Source organism: Sturnira hondurensis, unplaced genomic scaffold (assembly GCF_014824575.4).
Source record: "Sturnira hondurensis isolate 20B ecotype Veracruz unplaced genomic scaffold, ASM1482457v3 Scaffold0019835, whole genome shotgun sequence".
Taxonomy (NCBI): domain Eukaryota; kingdom Metazoa; phylum Chordata; class Mammalia; order Chiroptera; family Phyllostomidae; genus Sturnira; species Sturnira hondurensis.
Genome location: NW_028092466.1, coordinates 93,946 through 121,918, shown reverse-complemented (window position 1 = coordinate 121,918; position 27,973 = coordinate 93,946). Strand labels below are relative to the sequence as shown.

The window sequence follows — 27,973 nt, the reverse complement described above, 5'->3', positions numbered from 1 at the left end:
TAAAAAAAGGGGTGACCAGGGTGAGCCAGAGGAGGGCCCTTGGGTGGGTGCCCCCATGAGAGCTGCGGAGACCAGTGACAGGCACGGCAGGAGGGCACCCAGCACCCACAGATGGGTCTCCTGACTTCTGACGCTTCCTCAGAAACAAGAAACAAGTTACCCTGCCCTCCACACCCCCAGCATTGTCATCAGGGCCTCTCCCTGTGCCCTCCCCACCCTCATCCTAGGGGTCTCTGAGGGAACAGCCAGGAGAATAGCTGAACCGCTCATTTCCAGTGCCTGTTCTGGGCTGGGTATGCTTTGCCTGCTCTGTTTCTGTTACACAGACCTGTCACCACCCTTTGTTGTCCCCGCCTGGCTGTGGGGCACAGGGAAAGAAGACACCTGTCCAAGGCTATACTCTCCCTGGCGACAGGTGGGACTTGGACTCCAAGCCTCAGGGCCTGTGCCTTCCCCAACAGAGAAAGAAGGCATGGAAAGCAGGGTGCGCCCTGGACCAGGCTGCTTGGGCCCCAGCAGTGAGGGCAGGACACAGGTACCCTCTGGAGTGGGAGGAGGAGCAAGTGGCCCTCACTAGCGGAGCTGAGACCCTCCCCCCCCCCCGCCCGTCTCTGCTCCCTCTGGTGGCAGGATGAACACAGGCAGGGATGATGTTCTAATGACTGTTGGGTGTGGGGTGGAAGAGAAGGACTTTTGTTCTAAAGCTTCCATGTCTGTATAATGTCTTTTAGGACTGTGTCCAGATGTCTGTCTGTCTACTTGGTATGACATTCTTTGGGCTAAATGTTTTACTTAAAAAAGCCAATAAAAAGGCAACAAGATGCCCACCTCTTGGTTCTGGCCCAGTGCCCTCTCCCTCCTGGGTGTGCTCCTCCCACAACCCGTGTGCTCCCCTGGGCCCAGGGCACAGCCAGGCCAAGTGGAGGCACACATTGAGCCAAGGAAGGGGGTGACATGACAGGAAAAAGGGCCCAGGGTCCACAGCTCCAGCTTCCATAACCTTCCAGGGAGCCTCCTACTGCATCCCGCCCCGTGCAGCGCAGTCCCAAGGCCAGGGGCACCTGTGAAGAGGATACAGAGCAACTCCAGGGCCTAGCACATGGCCTTACCTGGGCCAAGCTTCCTGATCTCCAGGTCAGCTTTGCCACCTTCAACCTCACAGGTGCCTCTGACCCCACAGACACTGAGCCCTATTACCACAGGTACATTCTTCCTGATCACCTCCAAGGAAGAATGACCAGTAATGCCCAAACAAGGCTGTATTGGAAGTGAGCCACTTCCTGAGGGCTGAGGGGAGGTTTCCTACATTTGGGGAGGAGGTTGCTGCAACAACTGCCAGGCTTCTGAGGGCACCCCTCCGCCTGGCCCCATCAGCATCCGAAGTATACTGTTCATGGCCTCAGAGCGAGGACTCTCATTTATTGGAAAAACGGGGTGTTTTTCCACTGCCACTGCAGGCCTCAGGAAACTAACTGCAGCCCTGAAATCCCCAGAAAGCTGTCATTGGGACCGGGCCCAGAGGCAGGGAGTGTACGGTGGCCAGCAGGGAGCTGTCCTGACAGTCCTCTGTGAGCCGCCCTAGAGGAATCTGGATGCTGGTCCTACAGGCTTGCTTGTCCATAGGAGCAGAGTGGCCCAACCGTGCCCTGACCTCCCAGTCAAATGCTTCAGCCAGCCCCCAAGTAAGCTGGCCTTGCACTAGCCAATCCGCTTCCTCACGCAACTCACAACTTGTAGCCAGCTGCCCTATTCTTAGCCAAAAGCCCCTTTTCAACCTCTCTCTCTGCTGACTTCCAGATCTTGTTCACTTTGATGTCCCCTCCATCCACGTCGAGCTTGGGTCGACGCTCCGCCTGAGTCCCCTGGAGCACGCACGGCGATCCTCGGTGACTGAGAAGAGGGACTCAGAGGAGGAGTCTGAGAGCACCGCCCTTTGACACACGTGTACACACCTGGGCCCAGACCAGCACACAGCCAGAGCACCCCTGGGCCTGCCAAGGGTTCTCCATTGGCTCTTTGCTGTCACTGCCAACACAAGGCTGGAGTTTTGCAGAAAACTGCCATCTCCAGCCTGTGTGGCAAATGTTGGTGGTGCCAATTTTGTTTGTTCCCTTCGGATGGTGACTTTAGCCTTTTGTTTGATCTTTGCCTTTTGACTTTGTGCCTATTTGATCCATTTTCGGCCTCTGTGCCCAGCAACAGCCCTCCCAACCCAAGGGCCTGCCGGTGAGAATTGTCTTTGCAGGGTGGGGCTGTGAGGGGGGTGGAGCTGTCCCCAGGTTAGGCCTGGGGCCACGGCTGGCTCTAATGGCAAATGGCTTTGTGGCTGCAGCAGGGAGATGGGTTGGCAGGGGCTCTTTGCTCGGGGACACTACACCCAGGACCCTCGGAGTCCTGGGGTCCTGCCCTGCCTGCTGCCCAGGGTGGGGGCTGCCCTTCACCGTGGGGTCTGAAGTAAACGGCTTAAAACAAAATGTTTCAATTCCTAAGTTTCATTTTCCACACCCTGTGACTGAAAGCTCCTGTTTTTACCTTATCGTTTTACACTTTTGAATTTAAAAAGTGATTTTAAGGATGTCTAGAGGGCCTAAATGTAGCTCCCCACACCCTGCCTCAAACATCAGATAATGTAACAGCCCCACAAGGTGTGTGGGGTCCAGGAGCTGCCACTTCTCTGGAGGTCACAGGTGAACAGCAATAACTGTTACCTAAAACCGGCGGCAGGGGGCGGCGCCAGCCCTTGGAGACACCGGCTCAGCCCACAGCGCTGCGGTGCCCGAGCTTCACCCCAGTGCCAGGCTCTCCTCCCTCCTTGTGAAGCCACACCTGCACCCCTGCTCCTGGAGGGGGGCAGGACAGCGCTGGGGAGCCTGTCACACTTGGGGATGGAGGCAGTGAGAAACATGTGGGCCATGCATGCCAAGTCCAACTTTACAATTTTATCCTTTTAACATAGATATGAAATACCCATAACGATATATTTGTATATATGAAATTTCTCTATATTTGTTTAATTTGAGCCATTCAATCTAAACCAATGTACAGGTGTAAAATGAGAAATTTACACGCTTAGTTATTTTTCCCAACTGTGTAAAACCGCTTTTCTCTGACTGTGGGACTGGCCAACTTGGACGCTAGCAGCTTCACGCACTTCCTGGCAAGGGCAGCTCAACATCCAGTTTGTAATGAAGCCCAGGGGTTGAAAGTATCTTTAAAAACATGTACAAATAGTTGTCAAAAGTCATCTTATTAAAATAGACTTACTCTCCCCAAGCATGGCTGTGGTTGTTTAAGAGACACGTGGGGACTGGGCCGCCGCACCAGCTGCTACATCAGGAGGAGCCCGAGGGGCAGGCCGGGCCCTCTCTCTGCAGCTCTCATCACCCAGGTCGCTACCGCGTCTCTGTTTTCCTTTGTAGGGAGAATATATAAGTAAATACTGGGTTCACCCTTAACATTTCTTTTAATTCTCAGGCACTAACCTCACGTTGTTAAATCTCCTAAGGAGGGCAAGGCAGCCCGCCATCACGCTACCTCTTCATAGTCAGAAGGGCAGTGAGCAAGTCCCGTTCTCGCCTGGCCACAGAACAGCCCACCGGTTGGCTGCGTGTCCCAACGGGGGCAGGTGTGGGAACCAGTCTGCTGTCAGCCAACACAGCCTGACTCATCAGAACACCAGGCTGAGAGCCACTCCCGGGGGGCATGCCACGGGAGCTGGCCTCCAGAACATACCGGGGACCGACAGCAGGGGCATGCTGCAGAGGGAGCCTCTAGTTCAGAGGTGGCACCAGGGTGAAACAAAGCACTCGAGTTTCAGAGTCTTTATTGCATTCCCTGTCTTTGGAAATGTGTCTCCTCAAGTCTTGGATACTTGGACTTCATAGCCATAACCCGATGTTCCCTGGGAAATGGCTTGTCTCTGGTGTGCAGAGGGCATAATATGGCCAGAACAGGCCTGCATGTGCCATTTTTCCATGTGACCTGACCGTCAACGGCACTGGATTCCAGTCACCCTTGCTTTCCTCCCTTTGGCAGCCTCCTGTCCATGGCTCTGCCAAGCCCCATTACTGAGAGGTGTCCAGCATTCCAGTCCACCAGTCCCTGCCCAGCTTCACACTGCCTACTCCCTTGTGCGCCCCGTGGAACGGCACCCTCTGGCTTCCACCAGGCAAAGGACGCACACACAGTACCCATGCATGAGGTGGAGGATGTGAGCCTTCCGAGTACAGGGTCACTCCTCGCCTTCACTTTGCCCTGACCTTCTTGCGCTGTGGGCTCTGAGGCTCCTCTGCATGTGCCGGTTTCTGCTGGGGCTCGCTGTCCACCTGCTCGCTGGACAGGAGGGCCGCCCTCACGAGCCGCAGCTCCCTCTTCTCCCTGCGCTCCTCCATCTCCTCAATGTCACCGGCAAACAGAGCTTTCAGTGGGGCAATCAACTTGGGCACCGTGGGGAAGTCTCCAAAGCAAACCTAGAAGGCAAGATGGAGGCAGAGGACAGCTCAGAGGGGCTGGGCGGGGGGGCAGGATTGGGAGTGGGGAAACATGTGCTCATACCGTAGGCACCAGATCTCTTTCCCACCAACCCTGGAGTCCAGACCTCAACTGGGAAAGAAAAGGAAACCACAGAGAGAGGAAGGGAACTACAGAAGGCAGAGTTCCCCATTGCCAGGCCAGGGCAGCAAAGCTGAAGAGGCCTCAGAAACAAGGCTTCCCCACTCTGAGCATCAAGCTCTTCATAAAGAGGCCCAGCTGGTGCCAGGCCTGGCTTTCCCACTCGTGAGAGGAGAGGGGAGGACATCCCATGTCCAGACTGTGGTCAGGCTCATCTAATGGGATGGTGGGAACACAGCTTCCAAGAGGCTCTCGGTAATTTCCAGTGGTCAACGCTGATGTCTGTCCAGAAGGGCCTGAGGAAGGTCGGGCTGGCCTGCAAACCCGGGGCTGGTCGCAGCAGGGTGACAGGCATCCTCCCACTGGGCTGGCCCTGAGCCCAACCATCCCTCCTGTACGGGTGCAGCGCTGTCCCTCTGCCTTGGCCCCACCCCATGCAGCCCACCCTATACACACCTTCATGTGGTCAAAGGCAATTCCAACTTTCTCGTTGAAGTCAGGGCTGAAGAGGGGGATCTTGGCATAGCGCTGGCTGAAGTGGTTCAGCATGATGAACTCCGCATTCATCTGCATCCCCACGCCGATTGCCTGGGAGGTAGTGCTGCCAGGCGAGGAAAGCAGTCAGGCCGAAGTGCTGCTGAAAGGCCTTGTCCCCAGCCCCACCTTCCCCTGCTAATTCCCTCAGTGGCCCCAGTTGATTCCAGTGTGTTTCTAATTCTTTCTAAAGCTATGCTGCTCTGAGAACCATGCCTAGAGAACTCTGCAGAAAAAAAGGCAGAATGGCCCAGCAACAAGCTGCTGCCCTGGTGAGAAGCCCACACAGCCCTCTGGTGGGAAGCAGGCCTGCCTTGAGTCACTGGAAGACAGCCGTTCTCAGCAGCACTGACATGGGGTGCTCATTGCCATGGGGGAGGGATAGGGAGTGGGTGATGAGGGCTCAGCAATCTCTCCTACCTATGTGTCTTTTCCACGGCTTCCTGTTCCAGACCATCTTCCAGCGTGGCCTCGTGTATCAGGAGGGTGGCGTCTTTTCCTAGGGAGTAAGCACAGGTGTCAAACAGTATCATCTGCTGCCAAAGCACTTGGCCCTGGTCCACTCAGCTGGCTCCCAGCCAGCACTTGCTCCCCACCCTATGCTATGTCTGCATGTTAGGAATGACAACCAGAGGCTGCCAGGCAGGATCAGAGTCGGCTGCCTCTACTCACCCATCTGGACCAGAGCCTCACAGGGCATGGTGTCCCCTGAATAGACCAGTTTCCAGCCAGACGTGTGGACCAGCGCACAACCAAAAGCATGCTTGCAGTGTCGGACCAGGCAGGTCTGAAACTGGGGGAGCAGGGGAGCAATTGCAGCTGCGCTCCCCGCCTCCCTGCCTCCCTGCCACCTGCAGCTGCCCCATACCTTTTCCAAATCACAGGTGCTCAGCAGTGAACTAATCAACCTTTCAACTGTGGAGTTGGAGACCTCAGCTCCTTTCTGAAGGCATTTGGCAGGAATCATACTGTGAGAAATAAAACATTTAAACAAATATTTTTAAAATTTTAACTTAGTCAAAGTTTAAGTTTCTGGCTGGAAAGGCCCAAAGTCATTGTAAAAAAAAACAATTTAAATGACAGTCACTAAGATGGGAAATGTCATCCATGAAAAAGAACCAAACCAAACCACCAGCCACTGAAAAAACTTAATGGGTGAGCTGTCCCCAGTAAAGGCCATTGCAGGCCATTCCCAGGCAGGCTGGCTGGCCTCCAGGCAGATGGGCTCCTTCCCCCTGAGGTGAGGACAGGGCTGGCTCTTGCCACTCATCCACCTGGCGTGGACAATCTTTGTGCTCATCACCACGCAGGCGCTTGGCTCTGAAACTGTTTTATGAAGTAGTGTTGGCAAAAGTCTAAAGCCTAGATCATAACCTGAAATGAGAGCTGCAAGGAAATGCAGCCAAGAAAACAGACACTTAAGTGGGAATCATCTTAACAGTTTTTACACTTGAGTCAACACATTTGTCCCCTGCTTCTGCCGTCTGCGGCCAGGTCAAGGGAAGGTGCTGGGCATACCATGACTGCCCCTGGAACTTGGAACCTGGAACTTGCCCCCACCATCTGGAGGAGGAAGAAGACGACAGCCTGGGGGTGCAGGCTGCCTGGCAGTTCACCTGACGTGATGCAGAACCTGCTGGCACTGGTTGTGGTACTGCTGGAGCCAGGGCCTGAGCTGGGTTGGGGCGACCACCAGCAAAGGGTGAAAGGGTTTGCCCAATGACACCTGCAACAATGAAACAAGTATTGAATCAATGGCAGACACTTTTCAATCAAACCACTGTGGAGTGGCAGGAAGTCCAGCTATTTATGGCTCCAATATGATCCAAGCAAACTCAAACGGCAATAAAATCAAGTGCCACACTCACCAAAGCTCGTTCTCTCTGCAGCAGGACATTTAACAAGCCCTGGGAAGGAAAAGGGAGACCCAGGTTAGACATTTCCAAACCCAGCCCTGTACTGGGGTCATCGGGTCACGTTGCAGCCGGTTCCCAGCTCTCCATTGGCCACCATCCTCAAACACCGCTGGAGCCGGAACTGGTACACGCTGACCCATGACCTGAAATCTCACCGCGACATGGTCAGAAAAAAGAGGGCAGTTGCTGGGGGCCCAGCTGCCCTGAGGAGACAAGCCTCTCACCTCAGGCTGCATTTCCTCTGAGCAGGCTGTGTGAGAAGGCTGAAGACAATTTGGGTGAAGGCAAACAGCAGCCACCCTCAGGGGCGGCCCTGCCTCACACTCACCGTGTGGTGATCCGCATGCAGGTGGGACACGAACACGGCAGCAAGGCTGCCCAGGACCCTGTCCACGTCATCTCCGTAGTGACGACACAGCTGCCCAAATGTGCCTTCACCACAGTCCAGCAGCAGGGACCTGTCGGAACTATGGAGAGAAGTGAGATGTGTGGCGCTGAGACGAAGGGCCTCTGACAGCTCAGGGGGCTGATTTCGAGAAGACCGGCTGTGGGACGCCTGCTCCCCAAGCCTCGCATGCTGCTTCCTGAGCACTTTCTCCAACATGAAGGCCGCTGTAACATCCATTCTCAGAGAGGAAAACTACCCACGGGACCCTTTAAAGGACACGGAAAATATACAGAGCTACACAAACGCTAGGCCTCAAGAAGATGCTTATGTGGAATGAGAGGGTAAGACATTTACTGATCCTAACAATGAATCCCTGAAGATTCAGATCAGACGTGATGGCACCCACTGTGGATAACACCATGGGCGGGCACTGGGCACGTATGAAATCTGGCTTCCCTGGGCTGCTTCACCCCTTTCTAAGCAGTTCTGGTTTTCTTAGCCCATGTCCTCAAAGGTGGCTGGTGGAGGATAGGCCACAGATGTTCCCCTGGGGGTAAGTCATGTCACTCCCAGCCACCTGCTGGAGCTTTGCTCTACCTGGCCTCAGGCAGGACGCAGGGAACTTCATTCCACAAGCTCTGCTGGCTACTTGGAGGAACAGTCTTAGGAACTGTGACCTGGGTAGGAGGGCCAGGCCTCCTGCAAGCGTTCCTCCTTCCTGGGGAGAGCCAGGAGACTGGGATGGCTGTGCCCATGCTCAGAGAGAAGCCTCGCACCCCTTTGTGGAATAAAGTGCAGTGGGGAATGCAAGCCAATGACAGCACCTTTATGGTGAACCAACTCGGGCTCCAGAAGCCACTCTCAGCCCCCAAAAGGCTGGCCACACCCAGCAGCTTTACTGCACTGCCTTGGCTTATATGACAAATAATCCCCGATCTATGTATATCTGATACCAGGGTGCATCTTCTACTTGCTCTGTATTATCCACCACTGACACCTAGGATGTGAAAGCAAAATTTTAAAACCTGGTCCTTGAGTCTCACTTTTTCATAGGTACACCATGAACATTTCAGAATGCCCTCAATTAATCTCTCTGCAGAGAACCGACATGGGGCAAACCCAACAGAATCAACTAACTAAAAGCCATCCAACCAAAGGGCTGAATACAAACCCTTGTGCAGCCCAGAGGCCGTTTCACACTTGAGCGGCATGGAGCTAGGGGACAGTGCAATGCAGGGATTAAGACACCAATTCACATTTGCATCTGTCACGTACAAGTAACCTCTGTGAGTTTCAGTTTAGTCACCAATAAAATGGGTAGTCACTACTTCATAGGATTAATGTGAAAATTAAGTGAGGTAATTTCTTAGCAAGGTGCATGGTATATGGTAGAATGGGATATTTTTATCAAAAAGTATATGGGTGACAAATGTCAGTGATTTCCAGAAGTCTAAGTCAGGCATTGAGGCTACAAAATGCATGAAGGCCTGTTACGCTTCTTTGGGAACATTCCAGCCAAGACGACAACCTTACAGGGTGTTGCAGTGTTACATTTTCAAAATCACCTGATGCATGCAGAGGGGCTTTTGTTTAGAAAACCAGAGCACTCCTCAATGGACAGACACCTCCCAGGAAAGCAGTAGTACCTTATCTTCACAAGTGTAGAGCTGACATTTCGAATCTTCATCGGGATGGCAGACCCTGTTCCCAGGAAGATGATCTCTGGATACTGGCTTTTTTCCTCTATGGAAAAATACACACAAAGAGTTCATTCCTCTGGGTCGAGTGTGAGCCAGCAGCCAGCCCGGACATGAGTAAGTCCAGAGACTCAGGAGGACACCTGTGTGTAAGGGCCACTGCGAGAGGGGCCACAGGCTGCTTGTGGGAAAAGGGCTATCTGTCTGGGAGGTGCAGCAAATGAATTCAAAAGAACTGCTCTAGGTTTTTAAATTACAAAGGGGACTTCTCTGTGCTTAGAATCAGCATTTACCTCAGGGGGCTGGTGCTCTCACAGCAGCTCTCAGCACCACTTGCGCCTCCTGCATGTGCTCCCGCAGCCCTGCAGCACCCTGCTTGTGGTGGGGCGGGGCACTAGACGGGCTAACGGGTCAACTCTCCAGAGAGGAAGGCAGAGCCAGGGTGGAAACCCTGGGAGCCAGTTCTGCCCCGTGCCCCTTCCACAGCCCCTCCCACAGACCAGCACCGTGCGCGCATTGGCAAACACTATCTCAGGGAGTCTTGAACACAGGAACCAGAAATCCAGTCACAAACCCCCAGGCCAGTGAGGCCAGGGGGAGGGGGGCAGTATTCCCCAAGCCCTGGGTGGCTGTGACTAGAGGAAGTGAGGTTTCCACTTGCCTGGGGCGGACCTGATGAGCACCCCAAACCTGCCTTCCATTCCAGCCTTCTCTATCTCTGTCACCTCTTGAAGATGGCACTGGACAACCACTGGAGCAGGGGTCATGTAGTGCCCCTATCTACTTTTCCTCATGGGGTAGTGAAAGTCCAACAAGACGGGGGACGTGGCCGGAACCTTCTGTAGGTCCTTATGGCCAAGCCAGGACTAGATCTCGATCTGGCCAAGTCCCAGTTCAAAGTTTTTTCTAGCATCTCACTAGAGTTTCCAGAACTGCTGCCCTCAGCAGGTGCCTTGTCGAGAATGCCTGTGTGTCATCACCAAGCATTCCAATGTCACTGGTCTGGGAGGGGGTGGGCACTGAAGAGAAAGCAGGGGAGCAGTGGGCTGCATGAATGAACACAGCCTGTCCGAGTGAGCCACGCTGACACTACTCGGTGCTGCGAAGACACCTGCAGGAGCACAGAGGCCTGTGGTCCTTTCCTCACCTGCTGGGACCAGGCCATCTTGAGCCGTCTTCCTATATTCCTGCACGCTCTCTTGGAAATTGGGGAGCTCCATGGCCTCAGCTATGAATTCATCAGAATTGCAAGTAATAAGGGCATCCCTACAAAGAGAAACATATTTCAGATGACCAAAAGGGATGTGTGGCCACAGACACCAGTTTGGAGATCCAGAATCCGTGTGTGGAGAAAATCTGCAGAAAGTTGTTTCATATCAGGATTCAAGACTAAGCGACTGAGAGTTTGGGCAGTTTTCTTCTGCCCTGTGGCACCTCTGTCGGCTGTGGGGCATCCGAGTGAGCTCTGCCCAGCTCTAGCTCCTCAGAACATCTCCAGGCTCAGAGCCTGACAACCTTGGCACTACTGGCATCTGGCACAGGGTGGGATCCCGTACAGCATCCTTGGCCTCTAGATGTCCCTGGCTTCTGGCATTCCCCAGGGGGCTGGAAGAAGGGAGGAGGAGAGAGGAAAACCACCTCTCTGAAGAGCACAGCCTGAAAGCAGGGCCTCTCGAGCTGAGGCGCACACAACTTACCTCCCGGGGATGTCATCCAGCTGCAGGGCCTGACTCAGTGGCTCTGGGGTGCAGGCTGAGACTCTGTATTTCTAGCAAGCCTCCAGATAATGCTATGTTGCTGGTCCTGGACACACTATGCAGCAAGGCTTGGACCAGTGGCCTTTCAGCCTGACTGAGCACTAAAATCACCTGGAAACTTATGAAGGGAGTCCCCAGCCTAGCTCTCAAGATTCTAAGTCAGCAGGTTTGGGAATTCTATTTTTCATAGGCACAAGGTGAGCTGGGGGAGTGGCTACATTTGTTAATCATGGCTTTATGAACTGTCTGCAGATGCTGACAAAGGGACCATGACCTGGAGGAGCCTGGTCTGTTCTAAAGCAGACCCTGCAGAGGCAGCTGGAAACTTCAAGCTACGCAAGACTCAGATCTTAACAAGTGATGATGCATGGCAGTGAGCTCCTCTAAGGTCATTGGGTGGAAAGCAGCCCAGCAGAGCCTCTCTGGATGGCTTGTTACATTTACCCACCACCCTCCAAAGGGTCGCACTGACTCAGTAACTTCGTGTCTAAGAGGCGCCCTAAGGGAACTGAGTTCTAGCAAAGATTTCTACATAAAACATTTCATGTTTCATTAAAACAGCAAAAACTTGGAAATGCCTCACCTTAATCAACGTCCCTATCAGGACTGCCAATGAAACCTCATGTTGGAGACCACACAACGATGCAGGGAAGACTACACACCAATACAGCGACATACATGTATATGTAGCACACCCACATGCACGTTTTAAAATATACCCCGTTTACTCAAAGTTCAAAAAAACGATTTAACAATCACTCTCTCTCTCCTGTACAGAAGAAGGGGTTAGGGAGGATTGATTTCCTTCACCAGACACTTCTGATTTTCACATTGTAAAACAATGAGCAGGTAACCCTGTTACTCTCAGAGGAAACAAGTGTACAAAAGGGTCATTTTGGACCCCACCTTCTACGTCAACCTAATCAGAGCCACCTTGTCTCAGCAAACGAGTCTGTGTTGGCACACAACCACACACATGTATTTATTTACATGTGTCTCTTGCTGTCTCTCATGGGACAGTGGCAGTTGACTAGTTCTGACAGACACCACATCATTTGCAAAGCCTAAAGCCATATTTACAACCTGGCCCTTCACAAGAAAGGCTTGCCAACCTCTGACCTAGATCACGCCGCAAGCCCCACACTGCACAGACCTCTGCCACTCTCTCCGGGGACGCAGCTGGTACTTGAGGAGGCATTCCCCGCGGACTGTGGGCACAGTGACGGTGGCGCCCTCTTCCTGCAGGAGAGAAAAAGATGCTCCCTGGAGAGACAGAAAAGGGTAGAGACCAGGCAGACAGGGACTATGCTGTGACACTACCTTACAGTGGAGACCGGCGAGTGGGGGGAAGATGTCGGGGTGGATGAGGTTGAGCTGTGTCTGAATCTTGTGGCTACGCAGGTTGTGAACAGACATGCAATTCTCATTCAGGATCAGGTGCTGGGTGTCAGGCCCAAACCTACAAAGAAACAGACTGTGTACTCATGGCATCCTTAAGGGGGCGTTCCCACTGCAGGGGTGGCACTGGAGACCAGGGTGGGTGGTGCAAGTGGAAGTGTGCAAAAGGAATGAGTGGCTTGGCCAGAAAGACTGCTCCTAAGTGGCCACACCTAACCCTACTTCTCTCGTCTCAAAGTCTAGTTTCTCCCCAAATTTAAACCAGAAAAAATAAAATACCAGAAAAAAATAATAAAAGTTATAATGTTTGGAGCCTACCACTAGAGACCGGAAACAAAGTGGAGTTCAGGATGGAATAAAAAGCCTAATAAGAGGAAAAGAGACAATGCATGTTAAGACTCAACCCTGAAGGAGCAGAGGATGAAGAGAGCTGGGCAGTGACAGACAGCTGGGCTCATGAGGGAAGAGATGAGGGAAGATGCTGGGAAGATACAGGACAGGTAGGCCGGAAGGGCACCCAACGTCTCCATGTGCTATGAGTTCAATGCAAATAATTCCTTCCAGGTGGTGCTGGCCAGCCAATGAAGCCAACAGGAAAATGTGGCCTCTCCTTCTAGGGAATAAATTTGGCTAGACCATCTGACTCACAGGGTTGTTGAGAAGATTAAAGAAAACAAAATATAAAATATTTAACACACTGGGGGACATGGGTGTTTAATAAACTGGAGTCATTATTTTAAACTCGCTAGTCTCTTCTTTAGGCTCTGTGCATGGAACTGTCAACAAAAAGGCAGCACCAAGTTCAGATGCTGAGTGTAGATGGTGGAAGCTGATGCTAACCTGAGCCCCCGCGCAGGAGGGACAAGTGTACACATTGTGCCCCCTAGTGGTGACACTTCTTCACATGAGGGATACTAACAGCTGCTCTCAGGATTCTGGAATAGCAGGAGCTTAGGTGGGGGCAGAAGTAAGGGCAGGAGGCACTTCAAAGAGTGAGGGGTGGAAATGTGGCTCCTACCTCTGCATCCACTGCTGATACCTGCTGTCCGCAAGCACACACTCCGGGGCCATGTGAACTACCAGGGCCACAGGGGCATCGGCCTTTCCTTGGAACCTAGGTGGGAGGAAGGATGGGGCTTTGCTTTATGAAATGATACAAACTCAAAATGTGCACAAATGAGACTGGGCAGCCAGGGAGGGGCACCCCTCGGCGCACCCCGGCCAGGCTGGTCCCAGCTGCCCCCAGAGGTGCCTGAGCACTCTGAAGCCCCAGCACTGACCCAGGGTTCCTCTGTGCAGCAAGCTTGGGGCCTGCCCTAGACTCAGAACTGTAACTGGCCCATAATTTCCTAGTCCTCAGAAGTCTCTGCTTTTCCACCTTTTCTAACTTCATGTCAAGGCTAGGTAACCCACAAAGCCCGCCACTGCCAATCATTGCACAAATCCTGCCATGGGACCAACCCTTGAAAGGCAGACAGTGAGTTTTCCCAGACAACCAGCTCCATGCCAGGAGCAACCACAGGTCAGAGAACACCCTGTTGATGCTGCTGGGCTCTGTGAGCAGTGGCTGGCTCATACTTGTCCCCCCAGGACCTGTCATATTACCTCTGGAAAGCAGCATTCTCATAGATGGGTTGAATGAATCCCTTGTCTGGACACTCAACCACAACAAAAGCAAGGCTGGGATCCGGAGGAGTACAGATCTCTTCAGGCAAAATCTGCAAAATCATTGGGGCCATGAGGCTCTCCCAGAGCAGTCAAGCCCAGCAGACAAGCCCAGAGGCGTTCCAATCCTCTGTGATGCTGCATAAGCCCCACTGAGCAGGACAGAGTCCCTGTAAGGACTACCTGTTATACCCTTCCTGCTCCCTCTGCTCCTGCTCAGGCAGGCACCTGACTAGCAGCAGGCATTTTGAACTGCCGGTGACTAGAAAGCCAGGCATGGCATACATGGTTCTCTCAGGTCCATGGCCACTGCTCCTAAAATTCCTACATGCTAGAGAAAACATCCTGGTTGAGAATATGGTGGCAATCTTCTGGGCCGTGCACCCAAAGTCCATCTTCATGGGGGTCTTCCCTGAGCTCAAGGACAAGGGAAAGTGTCCATCCTACTAGGAGGAGGACCCCCCAGATCCTAAACAGACGACAGTAACACCCCACACAGCCAGCGCTGATATGCACAAGTCTAGATAACAGACCTCATTTTATTGCTTAGCCAGCTGATACAATCTATCCAAGCTGTTCCACTTCCCTCAAAAGTCATCTCTGCAGGGCCTGAGCCAGACAGCAGCTCTGTGCAATGTTCCCTGTAGATGCTGCAAAAAAACATCAAGCCAATGAACAGGGCACCTCACCTCCCTTCCCTCAAAAGTGACGCTTTTCCCGTCCTTGACCGCAGCAATGATGGGAGCGATAGCAGCTGTCCCCCTAAAAAGAAGAGGCGAGCACTCTGTGAGATTTGCTTTACGAGCAAGAGGGGGCCTGTCCCCCGCCGGCAGCCACAGTCCCCACCACTCACACGGGGAGGCCCAGATCCTTGGCTTTGAGCACCAAGAAGTTTCCTTTCTTCATGTGAAGCTGGAATGAAAAGGACCCTAATGTAATTTCAGTGACTAATGAAGAAGCTTGGTTTTAATCAATTTTCTTATAAGTGCATCTTTCTGGTTTTACTTTTTAATCATTGTTATTTTCTAATACTTTATTAGACTGCAGGTTAGGTTATTGCTTTTTGATAAAGTATATTCTATTCTGAAGAAGTTATTTATTTTGAAATGCTTTAGTGATAAAAGCGGAATGATTTAAAAACACAGTGCTTTATTTCCCAATATTAACTCCTTATAAATTTAATAAAATGTAACCCATTTGCTATTTCCATAGCAAATAAAGAGGATCCTTCAAGTGTCCTTGTCCCATGTTGCCATCCTGCCTGCATCTGTAAAGAGCTGCAGGGGTATCTTGAGGGCATGGGCAAGCGGGGGCCCGTGCAGCACGGCAGCACGGCACTGTGTAGCCACTGTGCAGCACGGCAGTCCACCCGGGGGTGAGAGGGCACAGTGTGGGAAGTTCTCTCCTATGTTTTTCACATATTTGGCAATATAATGCTGTTTTTTTAATACTGGAGAAACACCGTTATATTTCTAATATACTGTTATCATATTAGAAAACAATAACCCTATCACAATACCTCATCATCACTCTATACTTAAAAATTTGTAGATCGGTGGATTGAGCACGGGCTGTGAACCACAGGGTCACAGGTTCGATTCCCAGTCAGGGCACATGCCTGGGTTGCAGGCCAAGTCCCTAGAGAGGGCCATGTGAGAGGCAACCACGCATTAATGTTTTTCTCCCTCTCTTTCTCCCTCCCTTCGTCTCTCTAAAAAGAAAAAAAAAAAGAAAAGAAAAATTTGTCCAGGTATTTTTGTGATCTACATTTCCAACATAGTAAGAGGGGAAAAAAAAAGACAGAAATGGCATAAAGTGTTAGTAAGTCTTTGGATGTTCAATTATATTTGATTTTCATTTTCCTCTTTAAATCATTATATAAACTATTTGAATTTTCTTTTAACTTCCTGAAGTTAAGAAATTACTTATAGGGCAAAGTCTCCAATTTGGACCATAAAGCCTTATTAGGATTCTAGAATATTTTGTCTTTAAAAACATTAACTCTAGGGGAGGGATCACAGCTTTCAGTGTGTGCATGTAACAAAAAAATGACAGAGCTGAGATGATGCCTTTAGACAGTGACAGTAACGAGCACTGCTCTGACTACTCTCCACCCAGCTCCCAATACATCCGAAGATGGAAACTGAGTGCTTCTAATTTTAACAGGAACTTGCAGACCTTAGGCAGGCAAAACCCATGCCCTTACTATAAGCAGAGTTCAGCCCACAAAGAAAGCTGATCCCACCCAAGGAGAGCAGAGCATGTGGAAGACAGAGGAGAGCCAGAACGCAGGCCCACAAAGCCCGAGCAGCACACCGGTGCGGGTCAGGCCCTCTCCATACAGGCCCTGTTCTTGCCAACCTCCCATCACTTGAGCTCAGCTTTCCTGCCTTCCAAACCCTTAGCAGAGAAACAGCAAATGATTAGAAGAGGGAAAGAGGGCCAGACGCTGAGCCAGTGAGAGGGGCTCCTGGAAGCAGCCATGAACAGTCAGGCTGGAGAAGGGCCCAAGCAGCAGCCTGTGGCTCTCCGGGCCTGCAGCTGCCCAGGCGCAGCCTATCATCAGAACACACCCCATCCTGCTCTACGCAATCCACTCCACAAGGCAGTTCACCATGTAAACTACTTTCAAAAACATTATTCTGCTTCCTAAAAACTAAAAAATATACAACTAAGCCTATCAGCAATATTTAACTTTTATAAAAATTATAGTTATTATTCAAATAAATTGATAGGTGATACTGACAATGATCTTTCAACTAATAAGTAATATCACTAATGACCTTTCATAATTGTTTCCACTTGTTGTTAGAATTCAAATGAAAATTACAAATATTTTAAAATGAATGTTGCTTGTTTTAAAAAATAAATCAAAGCCCCCCCAACACACACACACAAAACAATGTCTTACCACAGATTAGACAACACTGTCTGTTGCAGAAGATAGTGAAATTTTAATGCAAAGTCATATTAAAAACAGGCCATTAGTCAGACCTGAAAAACACCTTTTTATAATAACATTCTGACAGACTCTGACCACCTTAGGATTTGCAGATCAAGGCCTTTGGGGACACTAGCCAATATTAAATCAGTCCCCATGTCAGCAGTTAAATAATACAAACTAAAAGAGAGGGGAATAAAGGCCTGATTCATTTGAAAAAAAAATAAAACTTACTCTAAAAAAATGGTCTTGAACTTCAGAAACAGCCAAATCTAAAAGAACATCTAGCTAGACCAACAAAACAATGGAAGAGAATTTGAAAGAATATAATGGCATGGGTGGCATGTTGGGAAATACAGGGGCATCTGTGTTTTCTCTTGGCCCAGGTGGCTAAGGAGGTGCCACCTGGGAATTACAGGAAGCAAGCACTAGCTCACCACACACACGCAAAGCCCACGGGAAAGATGCTTACCTTGCAGACAAAAGCCACGACCAAGGAAGGATCCCTGCCACCCCTTCTCTGGCTCACATCTGAGAAGAAAACCAATCTGATTATAACACATGTGAAGGTTTACAGGCTTCAGAGATTGATGATCAGCTGATAGCTAATCTGACTCTCTACAAAATAGAACATGTAATCCTTCTTATACAAAGGTTGAAGGAAGCAATGATATTCTTTTTTAATCAGATCTTCTGGTTTTCCTACTCATGTTAAAATTTGAGCAAGGGAAAAATGCAAAACTATGACCAGAAAAACTTAGAATGGAAAGGTATAAAAATGACACATTTTACCTAGGAGAAGTGAGCAAAAACAAATTGCAAGGTACTTTATAAACAAGTGTCAATAAGCATATGTGAAATAACAAAACCTAAAAGGCCCACAGAGCCTGGGTGTCAGTCTCCACCCTAGCCATCTGTGAAAAGGGTGCCAATAGGGTCAGCCTCGTCCCGGCCACCTGGCAGCCACAACCTCAGGGCGCACAGGGAACTCATCAAGCCTCGCCCAGCACTGGACAAGAGAATCCTTAGGCAGTCCAATTCCGCTGATACGTCTCCTCCTGGCATTTTAACTCAGTTTCCCAGTAGGTTGCCTCTCTGACACAAGAGGTGCAGATCCACCCATTGATCTGAGTGTTTCATAGCTGAGTAGTTATTAGTTATGGCTTCTGCAGTCATGAAAAGTTAATTTGCATCAATGTCCAATTAATAAAAAACACAAAGCCTCTGTATGAATCAATTTGCCTCTAGGTAAATTGAATACAAAGTTTGGGGCACACCGGGGGCTGCTGATGGGCCTTAAAGCCCCGCACTGCCATGTTTATAGCCCTTGTCAGCCTGCCACAGGCCAAGTCCTAAAGAAAAAGTAACAAATCTGTCTTGATGATGTGGGTTCTCATTTAGAGCATGAACTGATAATGGACTAAGAAAACAGAATTCTCTGGACAGTGTACTGTTTGGTCCAATTAGCATTACCATCCGGAAAGCGCTGCTCATTCTCAGGTGATGCAGAGTCTGCAGATTGCACTGGACTGAGCCTTTCTGAACTCTGTGACGGCTGGTGATTTCCACACTTCTGCTCACCTGGTGAGATTGGGAAACAATCAAATTACTCACCATGCCAGGTGAGCTCCCAGGCAGGGCCTAGATGTTCACATGTGGGAACAGCATGCCTACTCTTACAGCAGGGACTAGCCACCCCCCTACCTGGTCTCTGGCTCACGGGTACAGCATACTCGTCTTTGTTTCTGCTCAGCTCAGAGCCTTGGCTATACTAGGAACTCAACACGGTTTGTTAACTAAAAAGCATGCAAGTAGTAAGCTAGTTTATTCATTATCATCATTCTCAATAAACAGACCTAGACCCAAAAGTTACCCATCTACCTGAGAAGGGGCATAATTTTGCAGTCAGTTAAATCTCAAGGTCAAGAAAAAAAAAAGCAGCTCAAGGAAGCCGTGCACAGCGCCTTTGGCACGCTCAGTCCCTCAGTGCCGACTGTGCACCAGGACCGCCATGCCGGCCGGCGGAGTAAGTTCATGCTGGTCACACAAATACATGTGAAAGTGAACTGCTCTGTGCTGGGGAGGGAGAAACATGGGAAGAGCGGAGAGTGGGTGGGGAGGGAGGTCAGAAAAGGCAAGACATCTGAGCAGGAGTGAGCCAGGGTCAGGTCCCAGGGCACTCAGGCCTTTGCTGGACTTGTATGCCTTCAGTGCTTGGCAAGCATCACACTAGTTAGCAGTGTCAGGGAAATGACTCCGAATTTTCCTGCAGTCCAGAAAGGCTGACACAAGGACAATGCCAACACGGCAGGGCTTGACGTGCAAACAGTCTCTCAGCCTCTCTCTCTCTCAGCCACATCATCTGGCCCTGGGGCCTGAAATGGCTCCTGTAACCTTCTGATCTTCTGACAACATTCTATGAGGTTGCTATGTATTTAAAAACATTTATGATATATACCTCTCCAGAATCCTCAAAGGAGGTATTCACATGTGTGGCAAATAAACCCCAAGCAATTAATATGCAAATCTACGAGCAATGTACTGATTATTTTCTGCCAGTGCCTGAGTACATAATATCTCAAAGTATTATGCACTGTCATTATATGTGAGTTAAATATGTCTGTCATTAAGATCATCAGCTCCTTAAGGGCAGGAACCATAGCTTGGTTCAATTTCCTAATGATGCTCGGAAAATAAAACTGGGTACATGCCAAGTCAGCATTCAGGTAGTTTCTCTTTTCAGCCACATTCCCTGTACCCAGGGCCTCCAAGCCCCGCCCCTCCTGGGACACACCACTCTTGCACTCACTGTATATGGGGATCTGGAGAACTGTCATGGTCTCATCCTTGTATTCTGGGGCAGAGTGGGGCCGCACCGCTACATGAAAGAGGTAACAGGAAAGCAATGGCATTAGTACAGACATGCATGAAGGTGAGCTTTATAGATCAGCAACCACAAGCAACTGAATTGCCTTGGAGTTTTTGTGAGAATCTGCACTAAAAGCAGAATGTTTGAGTAATTAACACTTGGAGGAAAGAAGCAACATATATATTTATTCAGCTATAATATTTACCTGGGGGAGGAGAGTATAAGGGGTCTAAATAGTAATGGAAAACATACAGTAAAGATTAAATAAAAAGATAAAAAATATATTTACTATGGCCAAATGAAAAGACATATTATGATCACTGGTGACTATGCATTAACAAAAGGAAAGAAAGCAATACTTGAATTTAAGAGACACATGTTAACACATAAACATCATGAAGCCAGAGAATCTATCATCTCAACTGTAAGGGCCAGTATGACTTCTGAAACAAGACATTGGTATTTCTGCAGAAGCAGGGCATGGACAAGCTGGAAGGGCACACAGCCTCCAGGACAGGGCCTGCCTCATCTTGGGTCAGCCTTTTCCTGTGACAAGGCCACATGCAGTAGAGCCTAAGCCGAGGGTCAGTGTAAAAGGATGGAGACAAAACCTGTAGGTCCCTCTGCTCACACCCTTCCTCCCTACAGCTAGGAATCCAAGGTAATTGGACTCTGAGAACCATCTCCAGCCTCTATGTAGCAGGTACAAGGTGGGGGCCTAGAAAATGTAATAGGCTATGTTTTTAAAATGCATCTATGTTGCTGAAGGATTGGTTTTAAGCTTTAATTTAGATCAATCTTTATGGATTCTAATTTGACAGACCGGGGCACATATGAGAAAGAAATGAGAGACAATGAGGCAGAGTCGGGGACATACCCAGCTCTATTCCTTTCAATGGACCAGAAAATATTTTGATCGCTTCTAGGAATTTTTCCTACAAAAAAGAAAGAAGAGAAAGAAGTGAAGCGTTATGGCTGCATAAATGCAGAAGGCAACAATGTATTCAAGAACATAGAGGTATCAACATGACTTTCAATAACTATTTTGAACTTCCTCTTCACTCCATGTTAGATGCCAAAGAGTTAGCAGTGAGGAGATGGGGCCCTTGCCCTCAGGAAACTTCGATTCAGAGGAGACAAAAATGAAACAAATGACAACACAAAACGTACTGGCAGCTGTGCTAAGTGCTCTTTAAGAGACAGGAAAAACGCTGAGGGCTGGGATATATCTTGTCTGGAGAGTCCAGGAGAGCTCCTGAGCCAATGACCTTCAGCTGAGCCCTGAAAGTTTGGAAAGACTGAGGCAGAGATGAAAGGAGGCCGAAGGAACTTGATTATGGATGAAAACCCTGAGATGGGAAGGAGCTTCAGTGGGGTGCAGTGCAGCTATGATTTGGCCTGTGCCACTCCAGCTTGGTGCCTGGGATATGGATGCAAGTGTGGGCAAGGGCCAAGGCTTGCAGGACTCGGGGGCCAGACAAGGGATTTGCAATGTAGTGAATGGGGAACCGATGGAGGCTTTTAGGATGGAAGTAACTGTTAAGCTGTTAAGCCTGAAAGGAGTCTCTCTGGCTACCATGTGGTGGGTGGATTAGAGAGGCAAGACTAGATATAGGAAGCTCTCCCAATAGACAGGGGCAGTTCACAGAGATAATGAAGACAAATGAGATGGAGACAAATGGATGGATTTGAGACATGACTTTGGAGACAATTAATGGTACTTGGTGATTGGCTGCCTTTATCTTAAGAACTGGGAAATGAGCCCTGGCTGGTGTAGCTCAGTGGACTGAGCGCAAGCCTGCGAACCAGAGGGGTCGAGGTTCGATTCCCAGTCAGGGCACGTGCCTGGGTTGCAGGCTGGTTCCCTGCAGGCCAACTCCCAGCAGGGGATGCATGAAAGGCAACCATGCATTGATGTTTCTCTCCCTCTCCTTCCCCTCCAAAGATAAATAAATAAAATCTAAAAAAAAAAAAAAAAAAAAAAAGAACTGGGAAATGAACTGTTTATTCAACAGTTGCAACCACATGCACACTTCTCAACAGTTTTAAGGTATGAAATGTCTGAAATTTAATAAGTAGCTAAGAATAAAAGCTAACATTTACTGTGTGCCTACTTGGTGCCAAACATCTAAGAGATTTAGTGCTCTATCTGTGCTATCTCATTTAATCTTTAACAACTCTATGAAACTTGACAGCCATTTTACGGAGGAAGAAACTGAGGCTCCAAGAGGTAACTTGTTCAAGGTCATACATTTAGTACGTTTTAGACTCAGGCCTCTTTATCTTGAAAGGTAAAGGGTTTACTTCACTATCCGTTATCTTTGGAGAGCAGAAGACTGATGGAAACACGAAAATTCTTATCCTAACTTTTAAAATGAGTGGTTAGTTTTGAAAGGTGAGTCAGGAGACACTCACCAGTTGTGGAGGTCCAGAAAGTACACACTTGGGAAGCCCGGTTTCCTTTAATGTAAGAATCATTCCTAAAAAAGACAAATCAAATCTCTCACCATAGCCACTGCCAGGAGAACTCCTTGTAAACTAGCTATTTTTCTGCTCATTCCAGCTTCGAATGATCAGGAACATGTGTACAGCAGAAGTGACACTAGTCAGAGGTATGAGGGACACCAGATATCCCTCAGATGCCTTTAAAACAAGCAGGGCTGATAGTAGGGTGAGGCAGTCAGTCACCTCAGGTACGAAGCTATTCGGATGAAGAATGGTTTTACATTTTTGCACCCTAGCCATCTTCTTGCCTCACTCTAGTCTCTCAGCTCTGAGAACGCAACTAGTACAACACTCCACTCCTTCCTATCCACATTACAAAGCTTACAGAATTTGGAGACAGCACAATCTTGACCTTCACAGCAGGCGGGCATTAATAATGGGATTATAATGAATGGGTGGAGCTGTTGACATTCTTGATGGTAAGTACAGTTCCTGTAATCACCATCCCGATTCGTTCCAGTTTATTGTCACACATCTCCAGTCCAGCAACTCAATAAATGAGTGGATGGGACCATTTGAGGGCAGTATCCACATTAAACTCTTGTATTCTGAGTCACTGCTTTTGATGATCTCTATGCTGTAGCGAACTGGCATAGCATAAAGAGAATTCCATCAGCCCTGGTCTCAGAAGATAAACAAACAAACAAAAAGGGTCAGGCAGGTTAAAATCCCACAGACATCTTGTCTGTCTTTGACCCTGGAAAGAGTATACTCACCACACAATCCCCCAACATTACTCCAGTGCATTCGGGTCAGGAATATGTTGTCCAAACGAGACACCTTCAGTCTGAGAAAGAGAAAACATTTGAGCACAACAAAGTGGATTGACCAGGGACCCTTTCTTCTGCTATAAAAACACTCCTGCTTCTCACCTCAGCTTTCAAAACCCATAATTATCTCGCCCCAAAAGAAAGCAGTTGACTCACTTGTGCTCTTGCATGAGTCGCTGGACACCTTCACCACAGTTGAAGAGATACCTACAGGACAAACATGGAAGTTACTTAGAAGAGACTATTTTGTAGAAAATAGAAAATCTCCGCCACTGTTCAGATGCTTTATTGTACACTCCGGGGGGGGGGGTGGGGAACTAAACTAAAAATCCATGTTGTGCTACCTGGCCGCATTTCTGCTGTTAGGATATTGGGTTTTGAGAGGTTTCAGCAGAGACAAGGTGGGGCTTGGGAGCTGTGCAGGCTGGGAATGGGGTCCAGACAGGTCTTTTCCCCATAACCAAGCCTGTCGACCTCACACATCAATTCTGAGGTCCGGTCTTGGTGTGCACGGGACCGGGTTGCAGTACAGTCAGTGCCAAGGGGGAACTCGGGGCCCACGCGTAGGAAAGAGGACGCTTACACACAAGTCTGAAGTTCTTCAGGGACTCCGGGAAACGAGAGGGATGTGTAAGGGATCTAGGATCCCCCACCCACCCAAAGACAAAGTTCGAAGGCAACAGTGAAATCCCACGTGTCACTAGCGCGCACACGGAGGCCTGGGCGGAGCTCGGTAAGCGGACTGACTCCAGGCGCGACTCACTGACCGGTTGTACTCGGAGAAGACGTAGAGCGCCGCGCCCACGTCCCGGCCGCCAGCCGCCACAACCTGCAGGTACACAGTGTTCGGGCCCCCGGGCTCCCAGGACGGGCCGCGCTTCTCCCGCGTGCGCAGGTGCCTCAGCGGGTCCTTAGGCGGACGCTGGCGGCGGGCGGGCCCCTGAGACATGGTGCGCCCGGCCGCGGACCGCAACAGCAGCAAGCGGAGAGCCCACATGCGCCAGTTCTCACCCAAGCTGAAAAATGCAACCGGTCACCCAGGTCTGCACGCCTTACGCCCCGCCCCTCCGACCTCAGCAGATACAGCCAATCAGCGTGCCGAAAACCAAGTTGCCCGCCTACACGAGGCTGCGCGTCCAATAGTGAGGAGCCTTGCCTCAAGGACTTGTCAATTGGCGGCAGCCACAGAGTCGGGGAATGCTAGAGCGTCCTGATTCACCCCGCCCCTTGTCTTTTTCCGGCTTTCCCCAAGTCCTTGTTTCACGGAAACCATCCTTCGCCCCGGGGCGGGGCTTCCTGGGGCGCGTGGACGGAAAAGGCACTATCAGCCCAGGAACTAGTGTTCGGAGTTTCCTGTTCCCACCAGGGGTTCGTGCCCCGACGCCGCCTGTTGTGAGCTGTCCCCTTAAGCAAGTCAGTCCCCTGGTCCTTTGGTTTAGTCTTGCTTGTGGTTGTGTTAGATTTACTTGTGAGGAAGTAAATTATAGAGAATGTTAGTGTAATTCGAACGAGTACATGTTTCAAATGACTGCTTTTACTGGCTTTTGGGAAGAAAAGCAAGAATAGCAGTTAGGGGTTACACAACCAGCTCTGGAGCTGGAGTCTTGGGTCTATTATTAAGTCATAATAAATAAGGAGTTGCAACATCATGGATGAACCTTAGGAATTACGCTGCAAAATAATACAGACAGACCCACTTTCATTTTGGAGTAGGAGCTGCCGTCCCAGACGAACTCGTTTTCAGGTCTTCCTGCTAAAACCTTTGGAATGTTAAAAGGGCAAAATAATTTTTGTACTGGACTAGGGCAACATTGCAGCCCCAAACGAGAAAGCACATATTATCACCTGACTGATGACTACTGAAAGGAAAATTGAAAAACATTCTCTGAAATTAACATCATTTTGTTATGTGCATCTATAGAAACACCTTCCTTCTATTGATGTAATATCATAAGTATCGTTTGCCTTGTCTCCTAATCAGAACTTTACTCACAAATAAATGCATGCTGCCTCTCAGTTTGGCCTTTTACTTTAAGGTTAGCAATGCTAAGTGCAATAAGCCAGAGAAAGACAAATACAATTTGCTTTCACTTTTATATTGAATAAAAAAAAACCCTCACAGAAGCAAAGTAGATTGGTGGTTAGCAGGGGCTCAGGGCTATGGGAAATTGGTGAAGGTGATCAAAGGTCTAAACATTTAGTTATAAGATGAATACATTCTGGGGGGTCTAATGTGCAGCATAGTGATTATAGTGAATAATACTGTATTGCACGCTGGAAAGTTACTGAGAGAGTAGTTCCTAAAATTCTGATCACAAAAGATACTGAGGTGATGGATTTATTAAAAACCTTATTGTAGTAGTCATTTTACTATATAAACTTACATAAATTGTAGCACCTTAGAGTTATACCATGTTATATGTCAGTTATATCTCAATAAAACTTAGGAAAATAATAACACTATAAAACTTGTAAAAAGATATTAGAAAGTACAATACAATAATGATTTTTTTCATTTCTTAATGACTACTTTGATCCTTTTAAAAGAAATATTAAATTCCATGCAAAAAATAAAATTTGGTTCTTCTGTCTTAGTGGTTCCCAGGCTCGTTTCTGTCAGGTAGTCCCAGACCATTTATACCTTAAAAATATAGGAAGAACTGCTTTTGTTCATGTACTTATGTGAAGTTCAGGACAGTTAGTGGCTATAGTTTCCAGGGCACAGAATGCGCTTCTGCACTGATGTTCTACATCATGTTTTTATGCGTAGTGTATGGTAAAGACAAATGCTAAGGCTTCCCCAAAGTGAGGTTACACTGGAATGTAAATTCCATAAGGACAGGATTTGTCGGTCTGGATCTCTGCTGTAAGCCTTAGTTTTGGGGCTGGTGGCAGGCAGTTAATGTTAGGGAATTAGGAAGAACCCAGTAGCTCAACTGAGGTTGTGTCCTTGCAGTTGGCAGGGCCCCAAATTCCATGAAGTCAGGAAGGGATGTTGTCAGAAGAGGTGATGGGCTGACTGGTACCTCCCAAAGAATAGGTAGGTCACAGGCACAGAGACAGAATTGTCCCCATGATGGGAGACTCAAATGCTGGACAATTTTAGTTTGAGGTAATAGCTAATAAGCTTAGTAATCAATGCATTTAAAAATTATTCCAGGAACTGAAGATATGACCCACCCTGACTCCAGGAGACCGTAGACAGTTCCACCTTTGTGCTCCAGGAGGACTGCGAGCAATCATGATGGTATCTGAGCCATTGTGCTCCAGGGGGAGATGCCCACCACCTAGGACACAGATAATGCTGCAGCTTTTATCTGATTAACTTTTTCCCTGAATCCTAACCCCTTTACCTACACTTTTCTTCTTATAAAAAGAGTCAGTTTGAAATGGGGTTTAAGACGGTATGTTAGAGCACGTAACCTGCTAGTTTCTCAGATCACAGGCCATATGAATAAAGTGCCCATAAAGATTCAATCCCTGTCTCTGCTTATTGCAGGGGTATCCAACATCTTGGTGTCTTTGGGCCACACTAGAAGAAGAAGAGTTGTTGTGGGCCACACATTAAATACATTGTGACACGTAATAAAAAAATCTCAATCTGTTAAGTAAATTTACAGTTTTGTGTTGGACCAAATTCGTAGCCACTGGGGGTCACATGTGGACGGCAGGCTGCGTGTGGGTCAAACACCCTTGGCTTATTGGTTCTGGTAGTGACAGGCAGCATGAACTCCGGCTTTTCCAGTTTGAATTTTAACTTATTCACATCTTTAAAGACACTCCCTCCAAATAGTCATATTCTGAGTTTCTGGGTGTTAAGGCTTCATCATATGAATTTTGAGGGGACATAATTCAGTTCAAATCAGCTCGCTCCATCCTTTCCTCTTCCCGCCCAAGAGCCAACACACCCCCAGTTTCCTGGTATCTGCTGTCCCAGACCTCAGAGTGCAGAACTAACTGCAAGGGCTCTCTGTTATGATTCCAGCTGGCAATTGAACTGGAGCCTGAAATGAGGGGTCTTGGTCCCTCAGACTCTTGCGGGGGGGTGGGGGGTTGGTAAAGGCAACGCACTCCCTCTTAACCTGATTTGACCTGATGGGAATATTATTCTCAGTTGAAGGGGTGCTAGGCACTCATTTAGTAGGTGCGCTCAACTGGCAATAGGCTGGAGCAGTTAATTCTTCTCGATTCTCAGGGCTCATTCTAGATTCTTCTCACATCCTTGATCATTGTCTGGGTGGCTCCAGGTCTCTGGTCGCTGCGAAACTGGTCCCCAAGGAATGCAGTGTGCACCCTCACCACTAGAGGGTTCCGTGGTGCCCCAGCTTGGAGAATGCTGGGCTTCTGAGGCTGCAGTTCCTTCAGTGTCCAGCTATCTTCAGAGCTTACTTTTAAGGATACCAAGTGCTAAGTGCTGAGTTGTCAGTAAGAAAAAGCCAGTGTGGTTTAACTGAGGGAACTAATGGACTGGCAGGAGGCTGGCAAATGTGAACCTTAGTATTGCCCCCGCACTACCAATTTATAATGAAATTTTTCAAACATCCGTTGAACACTAATCACCCACTACTTAGATCCCACTGTTAACATTCACTATATGTATTCACTTTATCCTGTGTCATCATCCATCTCTCCCTCTGTCCATCCATCCATCTGTGCCATTTTTTATGTATTTCCAAGCCAGGCATATCATTTTGAGAGATTTTCTTCTTCTTTGGGGTTCCCCTCCCCCACTTCCAGCAGCCAGTGAGCTACCTGCAGTGTCTCAGGGGAGGGGAGAGGCGGTGAAGAGAGTAGGAGTAGCCCTGGGGTCCTCCTTGCTTTCGTCTCAAAAGTGTCAGCCCCTGGGGAGAGAAGACAGGCTGGACATACAGTGTCTGTGGCTAACTGTAAAGGGAGAGAGGACACCCTGTGCAGCAGGGACA

At 49.0% G+C, this 27,973-nt stretch overlaps 2 protein-coding genes and 1 long non-coding RNA gene across 5 annotated transcripts in view; 2 read left to right on the top strand and 1 right to left on the bottom strand.

Annotated features, from left to right (window-relative positions):
• The window catches only part of ARHGAP44 (Rho GTPase activating protein 44), a 173,552-nt gene extending 170,282 nt beyond the window's left edge, over positions 1-3,270 (top strand). For 2 of the 3 annotated variants that reach the window (XM_037028337.1, XM_037028336.1), the window contains one exon: positions 1,798-3,270. In XM_037028337.1, the coding sequence (XP_036884232.1) occupies positions 1,798-1,937 (140 nt within the window). In that variant the 3' untranslated portion in view covers positions 1,938-3,270. The remainder of the gene's footprint in view (positions 1-1,797) is intronic. The other variant, XM_037028339.1, reaches the window with a different exon arrangement.
• A 697-nt stretch (positions 3,271-3,967) lies between these two features.
• Positions 3,968-24,109, bottom strand: ELAC2 (elaC ribonuclease Z 2). Its single transcript, XM_037028335.1, has 24 exons — positions 23,819-24,109; positions 23,208-23,258; positions 22,998-23,068; positions 22,192-22,256; positions 20,654-20,711; positions 19,717-19,785; positions 18,381-18,488; positions 17,380-17,438; positions 14,820-14,878; positions 14,656-14,728; positions 13,907-14,019; positions 13,320-13,415; positions 12,224-12,362; positions 12,057-12,142; positions 10,294-10,412; positions 9,096-9,192; positions 7,390-7,528; positions 7,014-7,052; positions 6,762-6,871; positions 6,014-6,113; positions 5,818-5,938; positions 5,566-5,644; positions 5,068-5,212; positions 3,968-4,469 (listed from the first exon to the last, which is right to left on the bottom strand). Exons 1-24 carry the CDS (start codon positions 24,046-24,048, stop codon positions 4,245-4,247), a joined length of 2,451 nt encoding a protein of 816 aa, XP_036884230.1. The 5' UTR covers positions 24,049-24,109; the 3' UTR covers positions 3,968-4,244.
• A 258-nt stretch (positions 24,110-24,367) lies between these two features.
• LOC118974711 (uncharacterized) lies at positions 24,368-26,633 on the top strand. The gene is made up of 3 exons (XR_005063947.1): positions 24,368-24,464; positions 26,212-26,298; positions 26,551-26,633. It is a non-coding gene; the product is annotated as an uncharacterized LOC118974711 (long non-coding RNA).
• The last annotated feature ends 1,340 nt before the right edge of the window (positions 26,634-27,973 follow it).